The sequence below is a fragment of the Penicillium crustosum genome, assembly GCF_028827405.1.
Source record: "Penicillium crustosum strain IBT 35664 chromosome Unknown utg000005l_segment0_segment0, whole genome shotgun sequence".
Classification (NCBI taxonomy): domain Eukaryota; kingdom Fungi; phylum Ascomycota; class Eurotiomycetes; order Eurotiales; family Aspergillaceae; genus Penicillium; species Penicillium crustosum.
In genome coordinates, this window is record NW_026623126.1 from 1,640,960 (window position 1) to 1,655,871 (window position 14,912).

General features: G+C 50.6%; 8 protein-coding genes across 8 annotated transcripts; 4 read left to right on the top strand and 4 right to left on the bottom strand.

The window, feature by feature from the left end:
• Positions 1 to 136: 136 nt before the first annotated feature.
• On the top strand, positions 137 to 562 carry N7487_011315 (NADP-dependent alcohol dehydrogenase 6; the record flags this gene model as incomplete). The annotated part of the gene is given in 3 exon segments (XM_056879045.1): positions 137 to 181; positions 276 to 395; positions 410 to 562. The coding sequence occupies 3 exon segments, from the start codon at positions 137 to 139 to the stop codon at positions 560 to 562; spliced, it is 318 nt and encodes a 105-aa protein (XP_056724364.1).
• Positions 563 to 1,354: 792 nt separating this feature from the next.
• N7487_011316 (NAD(P)-dependent alcohol dehydrogenase) lies at positions 1,355 to 2,374 on the top strand (the record flags this gene model as incomplete). Its single annotated transcript, XM_056879046.1, has 1 exon — positions 1,355 to 2,374. One exon carries the CDS (start codon positions 1,355 to 1,357, stop codon positions 2,372 to 2,374), a length of 1,020 nt encoding a protein of 339 aa, XP_056724365.1.
• Positions 2,375 to 2,730: 356 nt separating this feature from the next.
• Positions 2,731 to 3,928, bottom strand: N7487_011317 (sucrase/ferredoxin-like domain-containing protein; the record flags this gene model as incomplete). Its single annotated transcript, XM_056879047.1, has 2 exons — positions 2,731 to 3,468; positions 3,536 to 3,928. The coding sequence occupies 2 exons, from the start codon at positions 3,926 to 3,928 to the stop codon at positions 2,731 to 2,733; spliced, it is 1,131 nt and encodes a 376-aa protein (XP_056724366.1).
• Positions 3,929 to 4,173: 245 nt separating this feature from the next.
• On the bottom strand, positions 4,174 to 5,421 carry N7487_011318 (uncharacterized protein; the record flags this gene model as incomplete). The annotated part of the gene is made up of 1 exon (XM_056879048.1): positions 4,174 to 5,421. One exon carries the CDS (start codon positions 5,419 to 5,421, stop codon positions 4,174 to 4,176), a length of 1,248 nt encoding a protein of 415 aa, XP_056724367.1.
• Positions 5,422 to 5,813: 392 nt separating this feature from the next.
• Positions 5,814 to 7,198, top strand: N7487_011319 (3-keto-steroid reductase; the record flags this gene model as incomplete). Its single annotated transcript, XM_056879049.1, has 2 exons — positions 5,814 to 5,881; positions 5,944 to 7,198. The coding sequence occupies 2 exons, from the start codon at positions 5,814 to 5,816 to the stop codon at positions 7,196 to 7,198; spliced, it is 1,323 nt and encodes a 440-aa protein (XP_056724368.1).
• A 333-nt stretch (positions 7,199 to 7,531) lies between these two features.
• Positions 7,532 to 9,434, bottom strand: N7487_011320 (mannose-1-phosphate guanyltransferase). The gene is made up of 4 exons (XM_056879050.1): positions 9,207 to 9,434; positions 9,113 to 9,156; positions 8,008 to 9,031; positions 7,532 to 7,952 (listed from the first exon to the last, which is right to left on the bottom strand). Exons 1-4 carry the CDS (start codon positions 9,211 to 9,213, stop codon positions 7,933 to 7,935), a joined length of 1,095 nt encoding a protein of 364 aa, XP_056724369.1. The 5' UTR covers positions 9,214 to 9,434; the 3' UTR covers positions 7,532 to 7,932.
• A 520-nt stretch (positions 9,435 to 9,954) lies between these two features.
• N7487_011321 (uncharacterized protein) lies at positions 9,955 to 11,006 on the bottom strand (the record flags this gene model as incomplete). Its single annotated transcript, XM_056879051.1, has 2 exons — positions 9,955 to 10,420; positions 10,480 to 11,006. 2 exons carry the CDS (start codon positions 11,004 to 11,006, stop codon positions 9,955 to 9,957), a joined length of 993 nt encoding a protein of 330 aa, XP_056724370.1.
• Positions 11,007 to 11,542: 536 nt separating this feature from the next.
• Positions 11,543 to 14,330, top strand: N7487_011322 (i-AAA protease YME1). Its single transcript, XM_056879052.1, has 5 exons — positions 11,543 to 11,683; positions 11,747 to 11,887; positions 11,940 to 12,054; positions 12,112 to 13,835; positions 13,894 to 14,330. Exons 1-5 carry the CDS (start codon positions 11,654 to 11,656, stop codon positions 14,287 to 14,289), a joined length of 2,406 nt encoding a protein of 801 aa, XP_056724371.1. The 5' UTR covers positions 11,543 to 11,653; the 3' UTR covers positions 14,290 to 14,330.
• Positions 14,331 to 14,912: the final 582 nt, after the last annotated feature.

The window sequence follows — 14,912 nt, forward strand, 5'->3', positions numbered from 1 at the left end:
TAGTACAATACAAGGTATTACTTTCTACCTTCAGAGCTTCCTCTCCAAGAAGATTGCGTTATCGTTCGTCAAAAATAGAACGTCTCTTCTGCCTTACTTTATTTCATGTTTAAATCTTTATTCGTCAGACATCAAAATGGGTGACCTGGAAACATTCGATGGCTACATGATCAGCTCTCATGTGAGCTGGTCTGATTTCCAGAAGCAAGAGGTGGCTTTACCTTCAAGCTTATTCGTAAAATTTACGAAGAGTTGCTGGCTTCCCATCTCTACAGTTCAAACCAAAGTCGCTCGGTGAGCGCGATGTTGAAATTGCGCTAGAGGCATGCGGTGTATGCGGAAGTGATATCCACACCCTGACTGGCAGCTGGGAACAAGCCAAACTACCTGTCTGTGTAGGACATGAGAGGTCGTGGGCAAGGTTGTTAGGATCAGTCCTCAGCCCACCCAAATTAACACCAGTGAAGATGGCCACAAGGAGGCTGTGGAGAAGGTGTATAACGGGAAGGCCAGATATGGTGTCACATCGGTAGGCTGTTACAACCTGCCCCTGGACTGGTGAGTTACACATTAGGCCTAAAAGACCACTATATCTGAGCATTATGCTCAAATAGTCCAGGCTCCGATATATGTATTGCGTGTCATAACATAGGCTACGACAAAGTCTTCGGTACGAGAAACTAGGCAGGCATCTAAATACAAGATGGATAAAGCCCTGAGGGTAGATGGTGATGACAGATAGTATGAACGGAAATAAATGCATGTACCACCAAGTGCCCACATTCATAGCTTCTATATGAGCTTATCTATTCGACTGGATCTCTCGATGTCGTTTGTAAAGCCAAGTTAAACGGGGGGCCTGCCCAGAACTTCTCTAATGTGGCAAATGTGACTGAAGGGCGTAGTTGGATAGAGTCCACGAGCATGTAGGCTCTACAGTTGTTCTTATGCTTTCAAAATTTACACACCGTAATGCAGCTAGACATCATCGGACGTCGTCGCTTCCGTCGAGGAAAAATACGCTTATCTCGGTTTAAGTTTCGGCTTCGCACTCGTATTCGTACCATTTGCCTGGAGCCGTTAGCGCAAAGACTACATAGGTCTAACACATCGGGCTGCCAAGCAGCGAGCGTAAGGGTGGATGCATGTTTCAGCCCGGATTCCGGGATGAGATGGTGCCGCCGGGTGGCCGGTAGAAAAGAATTCCGACCACGAAATATGATGGCATTCGAGTAAGTACCTCATACTCTTGTGTTTCCTACTAGGTAGTAGACTAAACTCACTGCTTTTTATATAAACCACGTTGTCCTTCTTAGCGCATCTAGCAAGATTCCCCGACCATTGTCATATCATTATGGCAGATACAATGCAAATGTGGCAGTACGCCAAACTCCAAGGCAACATCGAGGACGCCATTCACATAGTCACCGGTCCCATCCCAGCAGCCTCGTCTCTCACTAAAGACCAAATTCTTGTCCGTGTTCTTACCGTCGCCCTCAATCCAGTCGACCACAAGCTCCCTGAGTCCTACGTGGGGTCTCTATTTATACGCCAACCCGCCATTCCTGGCCTTGACTTCTGCGGCCGAGTTGTTGCCGCCCACGACTCAGTAACCACTTTCAAGGAGAACCAGCTGGTCTTCGGTGGGTTCTCACGTGCTACACAGAACGGCACATTGGCAGAATACGTGGTCATCTCGGCTTCTGAGTGTGCCGCACTGCCTGACAATATTGACCCCGAACATGCCGCCGCCGCAGTAACTGCCGCGACAACGGCTCTGCAGTCACTTCTGCCGGATATTGCCAAGCCGGGGGCCAGTATCTTCATAAACGGCGGCAGCGGCGGGGTTGGAAGCTGGGGCTTGCAGTTTGCGAAGGCCATGGGTGCTAGCGTCGTCACCTCGTGTTCAGGCTCAGCCGTCGATATGTGCAAGGAACTCGGCGCTGACGAAGTCTTCGACTATAGGCAATCGGATGTTATAGCAGAGTTAAAATCCCGGCCTTCTAGTTTCGACCTCGTTGTCGACAATGTTGGGAATAACTCGGATTTGTACGATGTTAGCTCTATGATCCTCAAGCCTGGTGGCACTTTCGTCCAGGTGGGTATCGGCAGCAACGTAGACCTCAGAAGCATGGCAATGACGGTGAAGAGGTCACTACTTGCATCCCTCCCAATGTGTGGCTGCAAGTACTATTTTGTGAACTCTAAGAATTCAACCGAGTCTTTATCGCAGATTGCACAGTGGATGGCTGAAGGCAAGGCCAAGGCAGTGATTGATAGCAAGTTTGCCTTCGCGGAGGTGCCGCAGGCCTTCCAAAAGCTGAGGACTGGACATGCTAGAGGCAAGATCGTTATTCGAGTTGCCGAAATTTGAACGTGTCATCGCTACATTTACAATTCTGATCCTGTACAATAGGCCAACAAACTCTCAGACACCTACAGTGCCAAACTGCACAAATTTATTCTCGTAGTGCCTTTCTTGAATCTTTGGACTGCCTCTATTGACGATATCATTCTGTTGTCCCGATACGCACTAATCGATGAATTGGGGTTAGGCCGGTAACTACATTTATATAAAATGGGTCGTGGCCCACATACAAAGAAAAGCACTATAGGCGCAAATGAGATACATCAGGCAATCCAACATCAGCCCAGAATGATACCTAGGAGATACTTTACTATATCCACTATAATGCTAAACTCAATATTTCAACCAACCCAACTCTAACTTTACCAACTTGTCACGCCGCGCTCACGATCAAACCCAGCACGCAACTGGTGCCCAGACTTGAGCAATTTGCCCTGCAAGACAGTATACCGAATAATATTCTCACACTCTTCAGGCCGCACACGCGCCAACCAGATTCCCTGCGCAGCACCCTCATCCTCAACTCGCCCCTCCCCATCCGCAGGAGCATCACGCTTGTACCAATCAAAGTCCCGACGACGGTACACAATCACATTGGCAGAGTATTTGTGTCCACCGACATGGCTAATGAAGTAGATGCCCACACCGCCAGGCCGCTGGTCGTCCATATCACGGTATAGACCGAGGGGACGCAGGTGGCGCTCGAACTCGCGGCGGAGTAGGGGTGCAGATTGCCCGCAGCGTGCGTCGCGGGTCCGCTGCGAGCAGAGAAGGATTACTGCAGCATGCGGGCAGGAGTGGGACTTGAGGGATGTGGTGATTGATGTTGTGGATGGGTGTGGGAGGTCTTGTGGCGTGGGGCTTTGGTCCTGGTTTGCTTCTGTTGATTTTTCCGGCGAGGGTGGGATTGCGCCTAGTGGCGTTGTCGTTGTCAGAGATCGGTTGACGAAGTTCTCGATCAGGTCTGGGACTAGCTGTGGGGTGACGTGCTCGACGACAGTGAAGCTAGGCAGTAGGAGGACGTTTGTTGGCTGCTTGCCTGCTTCGGCCATGTGGTATTCATCTGGAACGGGCATGTTCGATGCTGACAATTTGAGCCGCTGTGAAATGTTGTTGTCAGCTTTGGCATTGGCAGGTAAAGAGGGGTGGCGGTGGATATTGTCATACTCCGTTGCTCGGTTCCAGTCCTCCCTTCTCAATGGCTTCCATGACGCTCCCTTCCTCGTCTGCCACATCCCTCACCCAATCTGACTTGCCCGTTGCGACAAGCATGTGCGTTGCCCACCCATTGACCTTTCCATATAGTTCGTCTTGGTGATCGACATCGAATTTTGCGGGGTATTTGATTGTGCATGACGAGCAGTCGTGCAGGCAGTCTTCGCCGTCTACTGCTGGATCGACATTTTTGAAGAGCTTATCACTCGACGAGATGGTTTGAAACCCCTCTGCGGCGAGGGAATTGTCGCCCACAGCGTCGGTAGTGATATCGGTCTTGGAGGAGGCGGCAGAGACATTGGAGGAGCTAAAAAGGGAGGAAGTCCCTCTGCGAAAGAGATGCATTGTTACAGGATATGGACAGGTTCTTCAATAGTCCAATAGGGAAAAAAAAGTCTGCCACTTTGGCCTCGTCTTCTTATGACGCGCGGTCAAATGATAAATTGATCTTATCAATCATTTTGCAGGTTCGCCAAGACTCGGAATGTTTTCCGCCTGACTAAGTATACCCCCACTTCCAAGGTTGGCGCAATAGAGTCACCAAATGGCGTTGCACTAAAAGTAATATACAGGGTATGAATGGAATATTATCACTGCCTACGTCCAGCATAGTCAATTATATAAGGCAAGTCTGTCCGATCTCGTGGCTGTGCCAGGCGAATGACACTCCCTCCCGAAGTGGTAGATTGGCCCGATGCCACGCGTCGTAGAGACCTCGTAGAAGGCGTGCGAAACGAGCTTTGTGTCGCGAAGGATCCACTGTCTGTGGACAGTTCCGAGGCGGGGCTCTGCATCGCGGGCGCAGTGTCATACCCGGACTGGGTTTCCCAGGTCGACGCATTCGACGGGCGAAGGCTGTTACTCCGCATGGACCCCGGAGCTCCGTCATAACCATACGTCCCCACAGTATCTGTTTCTCCTTCTTCATCTGAGGGCCCAATGACAGATTCACTATAAGCTCGTCGATAGCTTGCACTGTCGCGAATCTCATCCAGGATCGGTGGTGCAAGGGACGTCATCCCTCTCAGAACCTCCGCGAAGAGATGCATCAGGTCGCGGAATTCTGCCTCGTGTAGTTCGCGCGGCGAGAATCGCGCGTGTTCGTACAGCGCAAGGAAATCTGCACCGAGTTCTGGCGGATAGATAGCCCCGAGGGACGTCAGATGGCGGATATATTCTCTCAGACCCATGGAGGCAGGGCGCTGTAATACTTCCACCACGCGTGTATCCGGGAGAGACTGTGTCGTAAGGTCACCTGACGGATCGAAGTGGTATGTAGCCGCAGGCGTTAATGAATCGGCAGGGGCAAGGGAGACAGCTTTGGCTTCAATCAAGCTGGGGAGCTCCTGTATGACCGTGCGATATGGTAGATTCGGTAAGTCTGGCGAATTAGGCGAAGACCAGCCGGGGTGCTCGACATGGCCCCATGGGGGTCGTTTGGGGTCAATGAGAAGCGGACTGTATTTTTGAAAGCTGTCCTCATCAGTGGAGATATCGCGCGGGCGGGCTTGGTACGCGATGACGGCACTGCGGACAAGGCCTTCCTTCACTAATCGCCTAACACTCTTGTTCACATCTTCCTTCTCCACGGGGATCCAAGCCTTGGGTATGCCTGTGAGTGCACTCCGATTTGTGTAGATGCGTGTCGCATAGATGAGGGCTGCAATGATAAAAGTTATCACATATGCGCCTATGATGAAGAAGACGTTGGTGAGCCGATGCGTCTCGTAGCATTGGTAGACGGCATCCGCTGGTGTGAGGACGATGAGGCAGAAGAGGATGATGGTGAAAAAGAAAAATCCGGTTGTGTTGAGAAACCGCTCAAGTCTGACTGCCATGGCTTCCCGTATGCCGACTGCACGGCATTTGGGTGAAATTTAGCAGATCTCAGCCATGAAGCGTGAGGAGTGAGTATGACGGGGAACAACCTTTGGAACATCTACGATTCCGATAAGGATAAGATTTAAAGTTGAACACGTGATCTGCGCGGAGGTACTTTCTAGTTCGGTGGATTTTCGACAACAGACAATTGCCAGTGCTCACTTCGAGGGGATCTCCTTTGTTTCATTTCAGCCTTAGCAGACTGTCGTTCGCGTTACTTCTTGCGACAACAAGCAACAACCTCTCCGGCCTCTACCAGCCTCAATTGTTACACCCTTATCACATAACCCCTATCTCCGATATCCAAAAAAAAGTTGCCGAGTCAACAAACTCACCGGAGGAACACGCCATGGATCAGGTCAAGCCCGCTAGTGAGCAGCAGGATATGTTGCACATCCTGGTTACAGGAGCCAACAGGTACGAGGTTTTCAATCAATTCATTAAACTCAATTTCCTATACTAATTTGGACCATTCGCAGCGGTCTTGGGTTCTCTATTTGCTGCCGCCTTGCCGACGAATTCCTCTCCTCCCATCCAGAGTCCGAATCACTTACTATAATATTCACAACTCGAAGCGCGCGCAAAGCCCAAGACACAATCCGCAGACTAGAAGCACACCTCCAATCAACCGCCCCCTCCGCATCCGCCGCCGCGCGCGTCCACTTCGTCTCCGAGAGCGTCGACCTCGGCGACCTCCGCTCAGTGCGCGAACTCTCCCGCAAACTAGTCCACACTCTCCCCCGACTCGACTCAATTGTCCTCAATGCTGGTCTAGGCGGCTGGTCCGGCATCAGCTGGCCCAGGGCCATTTGGGACGTATGCACTGATCTCCTGCACGCAGTGACTTGGCCCTCCTACAAGCTCGCACCAACGGGCGTATTAACAGGAAAGCAAACAAAGACCGAAGAAGAGCCTGCACTCGGAGCAGTCTTTTGCGCAAATGTTTTCGGACACTATATGCTGGCGCACAACGTGGCTCCGCTGCTGAAGCGGGCGCGCACGAACGGGCCCGGTCGTGTGGTCTGGGTTTCCAGTCTCGAGGCGACTTGGAACTTCTTCAAGGTCGATGATATCCAGGGTTTGCGCACCAATGCACCATATGAGTCTTCTAAGGCTCTCACTGATCTCCTCGCCCTGACTTCTAATCTGCCGAGTACGGCCCCCTGGGCAGTCGATAGCTTCTTGCAGTCCGAGACGGAGCTTGATACCCATGCTATTCACACAGATGTCCCCGATGCGACACCGCGCACCTATCTCTCTCATCCTGGTATATGCGCCACATCGATCATCCCGCTTATTCTTCCCCTTGCGTGGGCGATGGTTGCTACTTTCTGGGTTGCAAGAATGCTGGGTTCGCCCTGGCATCCATTGTCTACTTATCTCGGTGCTTGTGCTCCGGTGTTCCTCGCGCTGGCACCGCAGGCTGATGTGGAAGCTGCTGAAGAGCCTTACCATCGGGCCGGTGGTGGTAGAGCAAAATGGGGTTCGTCGTGCGGACGTCGTGGAATTGAAAGTGCAGTTTCTACCGAGGTCGACGGCTGGGGACATGGAGGTGTTATCGGCACGCCTGTTGTTGAGGCTGATCGGCTTCGACGTCGTAAGCGCGGCGCGGAAGATCTTACCAAGGAAAAGAAGGAAGAGTTCGAGGAACTTGGACGCCAGTGCTGGAAGCAGATGGAAGAATTGAGAATTCAATGGGATGAGATCTTGGATCAAGCTGAGGCTCGTTCCTAGAGAATGGCCTCGAGGCAAAGATTGGCTTTATCGAAGACTTAAATGTACTTATGTCTCTCCCTCGGTTTCCTGCTGCTTGATTGATTCGAAGCAGAACAGCTTCAATGACTGTATGTAAATGTATTCCTAAAACTGTATGTAATAATATTCAAGTGATACTTCTACAAAGATACCTGATATAAAGCATCTCAATAATCGTTTGAGGATCAGCTAAACTTGAATCTTTTTTTTTTTTTTGCGAATTTCGCCTCCCATTATTTACATCAACAAAACCAGCCCCACGCCCATGTTCTCATTAAAACGGATATGGCATGATTTCCTTGCCCACCAATTGCCAGAAGACGATTAAAAAAAATGAAAAAATGGAATGAAAGCAGGTGGCCAAACGCAAGGGAGCGGGGATGTAGTGACGAAGCCCTCAATATGTAGCACTAAAACGGGGATAACTTGGAAGGATAAACGGAGAGAGAAAACAAGACTAAAAGGGGTTATTTCTTGCAAAACAGCCGAAATCGCACGCTTTCACCATCTAGGTTTCTGAGTGAATTGATTATCGGACGAAAGGAAGTTTGAAGGCGATAAACCGTCACGGAAGAGAGAAGACAACGCAGTAAACGACTCCGGTTCTATGCATCAAGGAGGGCGGACTGGAGGGTGGTATCGGCACAAGAGTTGAAGGGAGGTATTTCAAAAGGCATAGCGACGTGAAGGAAGAGGGAAGTAGGAAAGGGGGATTACATGATGATCGCGGGAACTGTATAAAATGATTAGTATAGGTTTGGTGGTGATTGACAGAAAGCAAGACTCACCATCAATGTTCTGCTTGATGCTCTTGTGGGGCAGAATTGAGCCACCGTTGACATACACCTCGTCGGCGATGGTAACATCGTCTCCAAGAACAGTGACGTTCTCCAGACGTGCCCAGCGGCCAACGGAGCTGTTCCAGCCAACAATGGTGGACTTGATCCAAGCGTGGTCCTTGACCTTACAGTTCTCCATCACGACACAGCGCTGGAGACGGACACCATCGCCAATGACGACGTTGGGACCAATAACGACATTGGGACCAATACGGCAGTTCTTGCCGATCTTGGCGGTGGGATCAACCATGACATTTCCGCCGTACACGTAGGGCTCTGTGTGGGGGGCAAGCATCTGGGGCTTGCGCTTGGCCAGGGAAGTCAGGTACAAGCAAGTACCGGTAAGGAAATCCTTGGGCTGACCGACATCCATCCAGAAGCCCTCGAGATCGAAGGAGTGGAGCTGGCCCTCCTTACAGATGGCGGGGAAGGTCTCCTGTTCGATGGAGGTAGGGCGAAGCTCAATGCGCTTAAGAACACTGGGGTTCAGAATGTAGATACCGGCGTTGATGCGGTTGCCAACGAATTCGACGGGTTTCTCGACGAAGCGATCGATGCGGGAGGCATGGTTGGGCTTGTGGACGACAACACCGTACTTGGAGGGCTCATCGACCTTGGTGACGACGATGGTACCCTCTTCACCGTGGTTTTTGTGGAAGTCGGCGAGCTGCTTGAAGGGGTAGTCGCAAATAACATCCGAGTTGAGGACGAAGAAAGGCGAGTCATCCTTGCCCAGGATCCCCTCCGCCAGCTTGAGCGGGCCAGCCGTGCCCAGCGGTTCGGACTCGACGGAGAACTCAATGTTGACTCCGTATTGCTCTTCGTACTTCTTGAGGGCCGCGACCATCACATCCGGGCGGTAGTTGACGGCAAGAACGATATCAGTAACACCCGCAGCAGCCAAGCTCTCGACCTGGTGCAAGATCATGGGGCGGTTTCCGAACTCCACCAACGGCTTGGGAAGAGTGAGGGTCTAGAACAATTTAGTATCAGCATTGTCCAGTTGTGAATGAGACATCCAAAAAAATAAATATAAATATAAAGGGATATTTACCAGAGGACGCAGACGGGTTCCGAACCCTCCAACAAGAATGAGAGCTGTAGAGGGGTTAGCGGGGAGAAGTGGAAGCATTGAATATACCACATACCCTTCATGATGAATTGAAATTGAAAGTAATAGAGAAAGAATTAGAAAAAAAATTAGGAATCAGAGAGAAGGCTAAACAAAAGGAGAGAGAGACTCTCTGTTATTTAGGGAACACCTGGCCGTTGATGGATTTATTTTCGTCCAAGTGGGGGGCACGTGAGTGGCGGTGATTGGCGCGGCCTCTGTTTGCGGGAAAAAGGGGGCCATATACTTCGACTTTCACCTGCTTTTGGTGCTGGTTTAGGGGGGGAGAAAGGATTTTTTTGATTTGATATTAAATGCATTAAGTTATACTCCGTGCGGAGTATTCAAATGCAGATTGACGTTCCTTCAAAATACATTCCAAAGATTTGACAGCTCTGACGCGTGCATCAAAGTCTCTTGGTCTCCTGAGGTCTCACTAGTTCAGCCATCCCCGGCCAATATGTCCAATGTTATTGCATGGTTTTTTTTACCGGGGCAATGCAGATGGTACCCGCGAAACTAAACCCTCAAATTTCCTGTGGTCATGAGGTGTCGCCCCTGAAACTTAAGTGATGGGGGGTTATTTCCAACGAATGTGTTGTAGTGGGGGGTTATTCCAGGGCTGTTCCCCCTCCCGTCCCAGATCCAATGGGCACTTAGATAGTTACGTACTCAAAGATTCATACATATATTTGATTGAGATAATATTTTATAATTACATATGTCGAGAAAGTATAAAGCATCGAAGTATGAAAAGATGAAAGTATGAGGTTCAATTAACTCACCTATTGCGTATCCGGAGGTAGTCCACGTGGATGTGACATTCCAACCGGATCCGTCACAAATCGGAGTATCCAATTTCGTACTCGGCGAGCCTTGAGAACCCGCTGATCATCCTGGGAGCTACCTTCTTGCATTCTACTCTGGTAAAATCCAACTGCATCCGTCACATCTACCGGTTGTCGATGCAACAGCTCGACTGTAGTCATCCCTCGGCGCAGACTTTGTCCATACACCCGATCTTGGAATGTACTGAGCCCGACGGTTCGGAGCAAAACAATGTCGCGGGGTCGAAGTGACGCCAGTGATCGACCCAGGCGATCCGCTTCATTGTTCTTGGCAGCGGTCGGCTTGTCTGGTTTGAGCCAAAAATTGACTGCAAACCCAGCCCTTGTCTCGTCTCCAACAACGAGCTCGACAAGGTCCAATTCGGTTTTCAATTGTCGCGTTACTATCCGACGTGGGGGTGAACTGCCAGCACCACAATCATATTCACTGTCATCGTTTGCGGTGCAATGGACTGGATGTACCTGGCCGTGGGAAGATCTTGCAAATCGGTGAGGGGTCCAGGGATATGGAGGATGCGAGGTGACCTTGGGATGTCTGACTTGTCCAGCCCCGTAAAGCTAGCCAGCATGCTGTCCTCGCCCAAACTGCTCTCCTGCGTGGAATCTGCTACGTACACATCTGGGCCAGCTACCTCGGAGGTTTCGTGGATGGCAAAGGAATGGTCGTAGAATCTAAGAATCGAATCTGCTGAATGCCCTTCTGCTGGTGCATCTGTTGCAACAGCCAGTTGATGCGAGATAAAAAAGACTGGATCCCCATAGTGTTGAGAAGAGTCATAATTGTCTCCTAGCTTATCGACTGATGGTGACCGTAACACTCTCCATCTTACAGGTGGTTGATCCAGGGATAGCTGTTGTTCTGGGCTCTCCGTATTCTCGTCAAAAGGAGGTATAGGTTTGTTGAGAAGCTTGTCGGTGTTCCAATCCAGGCTTGCTACCAACGGAGACCCTACCAAGAAGATAAATTTTCGAGACATATCAGTCTGCATTGAACGGCAAAATATGCAGGTCAAGGGGAGCTCTTGCCCTTGAGAAAGACCGGAAGCCAGAAGATCCCTGAATCCATTGAGCAACGGGTGTCACAGTGTCCTTATTAGGAACGTCAAGAGGGCGAATGAAGTTCAAATGGTCGTGAAAGTCAAGACGTTGGGATTCGCAAAGACCGGGCCGCGAACCATGGGCAGCTTCTGTTAACAAGACCGCTAACAACAGGTGTGTGTACTTGGCCCTTCCTAGCTACTAGTACCCCAGTTACTACCCATTTGATCGCAAAATCACCCATACATAGTTAAATAATACGGTATTCTGCACTAAAATGTCGATTTCATTCCTCCATCAGAGTTGATAGGAGTCAACAACACTATAAAAAGTCTCCATCCATAGCGTGCACGTGCCATTTAACCTCATGTGACCATAATACGGTCGCCCATTTGAACACAAGTGGCCGTTGCCATTCGCCGCATCAAAGCGGAGCACACTATCGCCTCCCTCTCTATCTTCATCTTTGCGTCAGCGATGTCAGTGTCTTCAACTCGGGCTTAACATATTCAATTTAGCTCTTCGGCTGTAAATTCGACCAAGAGGAGTACACGCCAATCCTCCCACCCGGCCAAGTGCCGCTGTATATCGGACAGTCATGGCCTTCCAAGTCCCGATCCCCATGCCTGTGAGTACCACTTCGCGATTTGTCATCCAGATCTCACAACTGACGATGCCAATCTGCTACTAGAATGTCGCTGCCGTGACCTCGGATCTCTGGCCTTCAATGTATAACGTCCTGGCCGCTCCCTGGAAGCAGACCGGGCAAACTCCGACGACCAAGCTCAGCGAGTCCCTCCAGCGCAGTACTAGCCGACAAAGAAATGAGATAGTATGGTATAACCTACCATCAATTTAGCGCCACCCCATGCTTATATAAACAGATCCCTCAACGCGCGTCATTACCTGAGTACCTGGAAGGCATTTCCATTAAAGCCCTACACGCGGAGATCGTCTGCGGGCCTTCCCAACAAACCTGGTCGTCATTGCTGAACCGAAGTATGTTTCGGGTTGAGCGGATTGTCTTGATAAATTATGTCTAACCATCGATAACAGACAACGCATTTCGGGCCACCTCATCTTTCTCGCCGATCAACCCTGCTATCCCCGGTGCTCGTTCATACTCGACTCTCACCCCATTCCGTCTTAACTCCCTACGCACAGCCCCGAAGATCAATGGTATCTCCAAGATACAGCAACAGCGGTTCTTGTTCGGGGGATCCTGGCATCATGTACTAGCTCAGAAGGAGAAGATCGCCAACAAGAGCCCCCACAACGCAGATGCCCAAAATGCTCTCTACTCGGCTCTTTTGCGTGCCAAAATGCCGGGCATAGTTATCGAACGCCACCGGAGCGGTTATTTTGCAAGCGATCTCACAACTGAAGCATTGGTCCAACAGGCCCAGTCAAGTGTTGGTGGCGCCGACGCTGGAGCTGGAGCTGGAGCTTTCGCCGGGTCAAACCACAATCTGAGCCCTGAACAGCTCCAGGCAGTCGGTCAAGCGGTCGCTGCTCGGGCTACTGGCAGTCAAATCGGAATGGGAAAACAAAACGGTACCGGTGCCAAGGATGCTCCTCTCTACGTTGTGGTCGACGAGTCTCTCGGAAGCACAGTGTTCCGTTGGGTCAAATTCTTGCTCATTTTCGGCTTTTTCACTTACATCTCTCTGGTCACGGTCACTATTCTGGTTGAAACCACTGGCGTTTTGAAGAACGTTCGGGGCGCGCAGGACAAGGAGGCTCAGCCCGAGCAGCAAACGGCTCGCTTCAGCGATGTCCACGGCTGTGACGAGGCCAAAGATGAACTGCAGGAGCTGGTGGAATTCCTTCTCAACCCAGATCGTTTCTCTTCCCTGGGTGGTAAGCTGCCAAAGGGTGTTCTCTTGGTCGGTCCTCCCGGTACTGGTAAAACCTTGCTTGCGCGTGCTGTTGCTGGCGAAGCGGGTGTCCCATTCTTCTATATGTCTGGATCTGAATTCGACGAGGTATACGTTGGTGTTGGTGCCAAGCGTGTTCGTGATTTGTTCGCTCAGGCCCGTGGCAAGGCTCCGGCTATCATCTTTATCGATGAGCTGGATGCGATAGGTGGAAAGCGAAACGAGCGCGATGCTGCTTATGTCAAGCAGACTCTCAACCAGTTGCTCACGGAACTCGACGGATTCTCCCAGACTAGCGGTGTCATCATCATTGCTGCTACCAATTACCCTCAACTGCTGGACAAGGCACTCACTCGACCTGGTCGCTTCGATCGTAGGGTCGTTGTAGACCTGCCTGATGTGCGCGGTCGAATGGACATCTTGAGGCATCACATGAAGGAAATCCAGTTCGGTCCTGATGTTGACGTCGGAGTCATTGCACGTGGCACCCCCGGCTTCTCCGGTGCTGACCTGGAGAACTTGGTCAATCAAGCTGCAGTCCATGCCAGCCGTGATCGTAAGGCTAATGTTGGGTCGTTTGACTTCGACTGGGCCAAGGATAAGATTATGATGGGCGCTGAGGCTCGCAGTCGCATCATTCAAGACAAGGACAAGCTCTTGACTGCATACCATGAGGCTGGTCATGCCCTTGTTGCACACTTCTCTCCTTCCTCCACTCCACTGTACAAGATCACCATTGTTCCCCGTGGCATGGCCCTTGGTATCACCCACTTCCTGCCGGAGATGGATACTGTTTCAAGAAACTACACCGAATATTTGGCAGACATCGCCGTCTCCATGGGTGGCAAGGCTGCCGAAGAGCTGGTTTTCGGCCACGACAATGTCACTAGTGGTATCTCAGCTGTAAGTTTTACTGGTTATTTTTTGGGGGTTCTTTTCTCGATACTAACAGCTTCTTTAGGATATCCAAAGTGCCACTGAGACAGCCTTCACGCTGATCACCCGGTTCGGATATTCCAAGAAACTCGGCAACGTCGACTTGTCTACCAACTACGACAGCCTATCATCGGAAACCAAGCAGGAGATCGAGCGTGAGGTGCGCCGGCTTGTGGAAGAGGCCCGCGATCGGGCAACCAACATCTTGACCGAAAAGCGCAAGGAACTAGAGCTTCTGACAAATGCGCTCATCGAATACGAGACGCTCACGAAGGAGGAGATGGAGCAGGTGCTGAAGGGCGAGAAGATTAACAAACTGAAGTCCTCCCCTACTGCGCCGCTGAAGCTTCCCGGCGCTTTGCAATCGACCAATCTCAACCCGTCTGCCGCGGCAGGAAGAGCACCCACGGTCAACGAATAAGCTCACCTCTACAAATTCTGTAATCTCCCCTTTTCATTTTCATGCCTTGTTTTTTTTTCTTGCTGGCTCTACAGACACGCCCACCTACCTTGTTTTATTTTCGTCTCCATTGTGCATCCCGCCATCATTCGGGCGTCTATTGAAAATACCACATTTCCTTGGTTCCCTCTCTTCAACATCATGTCTCAGTCAGCTCGACTCTAGTTGACTCTGGTTATCAATTCGCCACCTTTCTGCGTGTGCAATACCATTGAAGCTTGAATTGATCTCTGTACATATTCCCTGTACGTTGTACGTGGTATGTCACAATCTATCTGTTGATTTAATCGTTGCCAATGTAGGAGGCAACGATGGTCCATTATGAAGAACAGTGCTCCACGGCCATATATACCTGTACACCGGATTTCAGGTCGGGCGAGTTGCTTTTCCTTCTCCGCCTTTTGCCTATTGCTCGTAAAACTGTTACATAAGCTGGATGACTCGCTTCTCACCTGCCATTCACGCCAAGTACAATCCCACGATCTTATCAAAGCTTGACAAAAATCCACAATGCTTATCTCCGCGGAAAAATATCCAAAAAGATCTAGATCCGGACCTTGACCGAATATCTATTTTATCTTCTA

Coding starts and splice junctions, on each gene's coding strand:
- N7487_011320 (XM_056879050.1), bottom strand. Junction 9,032..9,112: donor GAACCCGTCTGCGTCCTCTG/GTAAATATCCCT, acceptor AAATTGTTCTAG/ACCCTCACTCTTCCCAAGCC. Junction 7,953..8,007: donor CATCAAGCAGAACATTGATG/GTGAGTCTTGCT, acceptor CATTTTATACAG/TTCCCGCGATCATCATGTAA.
- N7487_011322 (XM_056879052.1), top strand. CDS start 11,654: ATGGCCTTCCAAGTCCCGATCCCCATGCCT. Junction 11,888..11,939: donor GCCGACAAAGAAATGAGATA/GTATGGTATAAC, acceptor TTATATAAACAG/ATCCCTCAACGCGCGTCATT. Junction 12,055..12,111: donor GTCGTCATTGCTGAACCGAA/GTATGTTTCGGG, acceptor CATCGATAACAG/ACAACGCATTTCGGGCCACC.